This window comes from Calonectris borealis, chromosome 24, assembly GCF_964195595.1.
Source record: "Calonectris borealis chromosome 24, bCalBor7.hap1.2, whole genome shotgun sequence".
In the NCBI taxonomy this organism is placed as follows: domain Eukaryota; kingdom Metazoa; phylum Chordata; class Aves; order Procellariiformes; family Procellariidae; genus Calonectris; species Calonectris borealis.
The window spans coordinates 1484434-1490533 of NC_134335.1; the positions used below are offsets into that span (position 1 = coordinate 1484434).

General features: G+C 59.1%; 1 protein-coding gene across 3 annotated transcripts; it reads right to left on the reverse strand.

Moving 5' to 3' along the window:
* Positions 1 to 1073: 1073 nt before the first annotated feature.
* LOC142092540 (uncharacterized) lies at positions 1074 to 5776 on the reverse strand. 3 transcript variants are annotated; one of them, XM_075172683.1, is made up of 8 exons: positions 5498 to 5776; positions 3955 to 4118; positions 3339 to 3564; positions 3074 to 3203; positions 2635 to 2695; positions 1841 to 1936; positions 1419 to 1616; positions 1074 to 1172 (listed from the first exon to the last, which is right to left on the reverse strand). In XM_075172683.1, exons 1-7 carry the CDS (start codon positions 5538 to 5540, stop codon positions 1455 to 1457), a joined length of 882 nt encoding a protein of 293 aa, XP_075028784.1. In that variant the 5' UTR covers positions 5541 to 5776; the 3' UTR covers positions 1074 to 1172; positions 1419 to 1454. The 3 variants fall into 3 exon arrangements, with proteins under 3 accessions (XP_075028784.1, XP_075028785.1, XP_075028783.1); XM_075172684.1 differs by having other exon boundaries at positions 1074 to 1616; positions 3074 to 3200; XM_075172682.1 differs by having other exon boundaries at positions 1074 to 1616.
* Positions 5777 to 6100: the final 324 nt, after the last annotated feature.

A 6100-nucleotide genomic window follows, 5' to 3' on the forward strand; every position in this document is an offset into this window, starting at 1 on the left:
GAAAGCCAGTGGCAGCAGCTGCTCAGCCACCTAGTTCTCGTGCTGCGGGACGCAGAATGGTGGGGTTTCCACCATCAGTGAGGAGAAGGGTGAGGGGTGCCCTGGAGCCCGAGCACATCTCTGTTCATGTGCACCAGAGCCCTGGGGAGGAAGGAATGGGGCAATGGGGAGGCAGGAGGGATGCACAGGTGCTCTGCTCCCTGACCAGCTCCAGGAGGGGAAATAGGGCAGCTGGGAGAAAAGGCATCAGAGAAGTGCCAGGGTGAAGACAGGCAACCCGCCTGGCAAACACCCTCACTGCACACACAGCACGGTTTTCCAACACCACTGGGCAGGCAGAGCACGCTCTGCTCTGCTGGAACGGGTCCCACGACCCCGCAAAGGCAGTGGAGGTCATGTGTAACCCCTGACACCCCAAAACCAGCTCTGGTTGCCGATTCCTCCTGTAATCCCATTACTTGGCTTCATCCAGGAAAAGAGAGTAGGGTGTCAACGTGAAACCAAGGACTGCAGCCGGGAGCAGCCTGTGCTGCAGTCTCCCATCTAGCAGAGCCGGGTGGGAGGTGGTCCCCAGCGGCTCCCCGCTCTGCACCTGGAGGTGTCAAACATCTATATATAGCTCAGGAGAAGAGCCAGCACGCGCCAAGACGCTGCCCCGGAGGCCCGGGAGGGGTTGCTGGACTCCCCCCGGCCAGGGCAGCGAGTCCCATGTGTAGGGTGCATGCGGAGGTGCTCGCCCATGGCGAGTGACGGGGCAAGGGAGACACGTGTGAGTACACGCACGTGGGCAGATCCCACTACCCGTGAGGTCTGCCCACTCCCCTCCATCCCCTGCAGAGCCAGGGCAGCAGGGGGGCTCAGTACAGCCCAGGCAGGCCCCTTCCTGCTGCAACGGGACCCCCTTCACGGCCCATTTGGCTTTACTGCTCCTTAGAGCCAGCAGGGCAGGCGCCATGTGCGAGGCTGCACGTGGGTGCAGGGGCTCCCAGGCCCTGGGCCAGGCAGTCTTTGGCATGCTTGGACACGACACGCTTAAGCAGGAGGTAGAAGGAAGCCAGGAAGCCCTCCCAGACTCCCTGAGTTTTATTATCTTCAGAAGATACCGTTGGCACATCTGCATGGCTCCCACTGCATCTCCCCCTTTCTCCCCCTGCCAGGCTCTCCTTGGGGAGCTGCAAGGACCAGGATCAAAGCTAGAGCGTGGAGGCTGTGCCCTCTGTGCCCCCCTCCAGAGACCAGGAGACAAGAGCCAGAGAGACACATCTCCCCTGGTCCCCCAGCAGACAACGGGGGTGGGATGTGCCCCAGCAATGACTCTGGCACAGAGCACACAGTGAAGTGACACCGCTTCTTAGAGGAAGGGCTGACAGCAGCAGAATGCTAGCCTGCCCAGAGGAACAAAGATGTCTTGCACACACCTGCTGGCTGTGTGGGGCTTATGTCCCCCCGCATGGCTATTTCTGCCCCTCTGGAGCCCAGGAAAGTGCTGCCTCTGGTCTGCTGTAGGGTTCCTCGCTTTGTCCATCACCCTGTCTCCCCTCTCCCATCCATTCTGCTGGGATCACCCTCTTCGCCAGCTCCACATAGACGCCGTTCTCCCGGAAGGGAGAGGGGTGCTGCAAGGAGCAAGGGACAGGGCATGAGTCTCGCCGCAGGTATCGGGGCCCATTTGGAGTGGGCGGGAGGCAAGGGATGCTGCTGTCTGGCGTGGGGAGTGAGGGTTCAGGCCCTGGATGCCATCACCCTGGCGGGGCTGGTGATGTAGCGGGTCACACCAGCCCTGCAGCTGCACACCCTGCCCATGCCTGCCACAGCTTGGGGCAGCTGCTAGCCTCCTCACCATGGTTATGTAGGTCTCCTCGGCTCTCCTCTTCTTCCCTGCATCCTGTTCAGCCTTGCGTACCTCAGCACCAGGGATTGAGGAGTAAAGCGCTTCCTGTGAGGGGGAGATCAGGACACTGGGAACCAAGCAGTCACCAAATACATGAGGGCCTTCTTACCCCAGTCATAGGACGAGCACTGAGACACATGGCCATGGCTGGCCAGCAAACAGCACCTCATGCTTGGCCAGTGTGGGCTCCCCTCCCTCAGCCTCCCCAGCCCTGTGCCCCATACACCCCATGTCAGTGATCCTTCTGCGTCCCAAGGACACACAGCCTTAGCTAGTGATGAGACAGCAACCATCCTGCGTGAGGATAACCCTGGCTTCAGCCTCCAGGAGAGGCTGTGGCCCAGGACCCCATCTCACCCTGCCAAGCCTCTCAGCTTCCAGGCACCTGGCTGCTGCGGGAGCATTTGCTCCATCAGCACTTCCTCTTAACTGCGAGCCAAATGAAACGGCAGGACCCGGGGCTCGTTCCAACCACCGCCCACACACGCAGCCAGCAGCACAGCAAGGAGCCCACAGCTCTCCTGTGCATGCCACGTCCCTCACTGGGGGTGGCTGGCCACATGAGGGCACAGCCCGGTGTGCGCACAGGGGTGGGCGCCCAGCACCTGCCCTGCAGCCCTGTGCACCCCCATCTCTCCTCTTCTCCGCCTCTCCTTCCTCTCTTCGGTTCCTGCAGGTTACGGCGATGTCCCAGGATAGGCACATACTCCCTCCCTCCCACTCAGCTCAGCCTCAGCTCTCACCTCTGCTTTGTTCTTGCTGCCGCCATTTCCAGTCCTCTCCAGGGCCGTGTTGGCTGCAGACCTTCAGGGAAGGTAACGGCAGTGTCATGTCTGGCAAGAAGCATCACCTACTCTTCCTATCCCTGCCCTCCCTCTCCTGGGACACTGGGTTTCCTTTGCATGTGCTCAGCCAGGCCATCCCTGCTGTTGGCACACTGGGAGCCCAGGAGGTTTGGGAGCAAAGGGGGGACCGGCCAGGGCAGCGCGACACTAGAGGGCAGCAGGAGCCCGCACCCCGCTGCCGGCAGTGGCGTTACCCGGGGTGATGAACCCTCTGGTTCCCACAGCTCCAGCCCTGCTTGGGGCAGGTCAGGCTAGCGCTGGGCCAGGGAGAACAGTGCAAGAAGGCTGCAAGGAAGTGCTTTGCTCAGCCCCATAAACCCACAGCCAGCGTTGGTACCTCTTCCTCAGGCTGAGTCCGGCCAGGAAAGCCAGCACAACAGCCACACAGCCACAGCCCACAGTCACAGGCCAAAACCCAGCATCTCCCGGGGCCGCAGAGTCCTGGGCGCCTGCTGCTCCTCGTCCTGCTGGGGAGACACCAAGGCAGTGGATGGTGCACACAGGGACCCTGGCCCTACTCCAGAATAATCGTGGTGGCAGGTCTGAGAGCCTCCCGGAGCGAACAGGGTGACGGGAGAGGGTGGCAGTCATAGGGCACATACCTTTCTGTCCCATGGGGCTGACATGCAGCACTGTGTGGTTCTTGAAGATGCTGCTGCGCTGGAGCAGCCGGATCTCACACATATACGTGCCGCTGTCATTCACCTGTACGTCCTGCAGCTGGATAGAGCCATCCCAGCGCGCAATGTCCCCATGCCAGTGTGCCCGGTCCCGGAAACGGCCCACAGGGATGCTACGGTTGCTGTAGTAATAAAACACCATCTCCTCCTGCCAGGGCACAGACAGCATCAGGTGAAAGGAGCCCAGCAGAAGGGCACTGCCCTGTGTGCCTCCCCTGTTCAAGAGCCCTCAGATCTGCTCTTTCTCCCTCTCCCTGTGGAGCACTCGCTGCGCACAAGAGCCCAGCTCACTCCCACGCTCTCTTGGAAAGCCCCAGGATGCAGCACCCAGTGCTGTGGTTCCCCTGTGGTGCAGGGCCACGGGGAGCGGTGGAGGTGCCCCGCCGCCACACAGGGCAACCCTCCTCCTTTTGTGGCCTGAGCCAGGCAGACGGGCTTCCCCACAGCCTCCCAAGAGCAGCAAGGCTGCCTCGCTCGCCCGCCCCGGCCACCTGCCCCCGTGCCCTGCTCCGCCGCCCACCCCCTGGTCCCGACCCACCTTCTGCGTGCCGGCTCCTGCCATGCGCAGCCAGTCCACTTTGGCCATCGTCCAGCCCTTGGCCACCGGGTCTAGGAAGAGGCACTGCAGCAGGACAGAGTCCCCAGCACTGGCTCGAAGCTGAGGCTCCGTGAACACCCAGCTAGCCGACCCGCTGCATCGCTCTGCCAGGGACAAGGACAGCAGGATGAGTCCAGGGAGGACGGCCAGATGCAGCCTGCCTGTCCCCATAGATATCTCCTCTCCAGATAAGCCTGGGGCTAACAGCACTGACCAGTCCAGAGCACAACGGGGAGGCCCTGCTCCCTGTGCGGGCAAAGCCTCTCCCTGACCCCTGCTTTTGGCGTGCCTGGGATGCGGGGCAGCACATCCTCCCAGCCGCCAGACCAAAGGCTGCTGCGCTCGCTGAACAAGCCACGCAGAAGGGAAGTGGGGAAGCACAACCCCAGCCCTCTGCGTCTCCGAGCCAAAGGCTGCAGCTCCTGCAGGGCTGTTCCTGTGAGTCACTGGCTGGGAGAACCAGTGCTGCTCTCATCCACACCAGGCCAGGGGCAATTCAACCGCTTCACACAAATTTCAGTTCCTCCTTCACAACCTGCCCATTTGGCTTCCTTACCGCTTGCTCACAGGCTCCTGACCTGGGCTTGGACTTGTCTGGCCACATAACTACTGCTTAGGGTTTCTAGAGAAGCCGGACAGTGGGAAAAAAAACAAAACAGAGGAACATCAAAGAGCACAGAGCTGACATAACCAGGACGAAGCAGCTGCCGACACGGCGGGCGGCAAAGCGTGCGGCAGGAAGGGGAAACAAGTGGGGCAGAAAATGTCCCTGGAGCTTGTCAAGCGAAACCCTGCATGCCCCAGAGGCTGCACTGGCAAAATCTAGCAAGAAGAGCGGCTGAGGCTCTGGCACTTGTTTGTCAAGGACTAGGTGAGCTGATTCAGCGGGGAGCTGCTCAGACAGGTAGACTTGTCCTGGTGTCTTAGCCACTTTGCTTGTTCTGTCCACAAGCCACTGAGGGCTGGGCCCTGGCAAAGCCCAGTAAGTACTTGTCTGATGCCCTGTAAATAATAAATGCAAAATGCTATGGCTTCCCAAACAGGTTTCTTTTGGTCTTGACCAGCTGTGGAGCTGAAAATGACAAATATTTGCCAGCGGAGAAGACCAAGGGAGCCAGTTGCCTCAAGCAGAGCCAAAATCAATACCCTGGAAACCCCTCCCTGTATTTAGACTTGGCAAAGCAGTTCTTCTTTCAAAGCCTTCAAAAAGGCAGAATAAGTACAGGACTCCATCCAGGGATGCTGTGGCAACTTGAAGCCTATATATATGTGAGCTCTGCAGGAAGGGAATATGCAGCACCCAGATACCAGAGAAGTTACTGGTACCCAGGAGCCCACTAACTGCTGCCAGCTCCGTGCGCCTGCGAAACCCCAAGGGGTTTTCACCGCAGGAAGAGAAGAACCGAAGCAAAAAGTCTTTCAGCAAAAGCAGAAGGGAAAGCAGGCAAGGTAAATAAAACCACCACAATGACTTACAGCTTACCCAGCCATGTCAGCACCAAAGTCAGGCTCAGCAACACCTTCATCTTATTCTAAAAAGAACGGCAGAGGTGACACATGCATCAGTTTCCCCTGGGGCAGGACACCAACAACTTGCAACTGAACTGAACCCCAAGGTCAGAAAAAGACTTCCTTCAGTTCTTCGGAGAGGGACACGATCTTTGCTGCCTGCACGTTCAGCCTCTCAAGTGAGCCACTACCCCAGCTGGGAGCCTGAAACTCAGTGAAGCACAGATGTCAGATACGTCTCTGGTTTGAGACTGCTCTGAGCCCTGCAAAGGAAGAGAGCGAGCGAGCGGGGGGAGGGCTCAGCCTGAAACACCTTTGCATTTTCCCCTAAGTAATGAATCTTTCCGGTGGTTTGGGGGTCGAGTCTCTAACATCTGAACTGAGATGTTCATAGATGTTAACTCTGCTCAGAAAGGTTTTTTCTACTACATACTCAGAGAAGTTTGTATTCAGGTCCCAAAAACACAGACCCCTTACTCTAGAAATAACCCCCTTGCTCCAGGGTGCTGCACATGGTGAGAACTTCTGCTGGAACCCTTCAGGGTCTTTTCAGACAGCGCCACGTTTGGTCACTGTA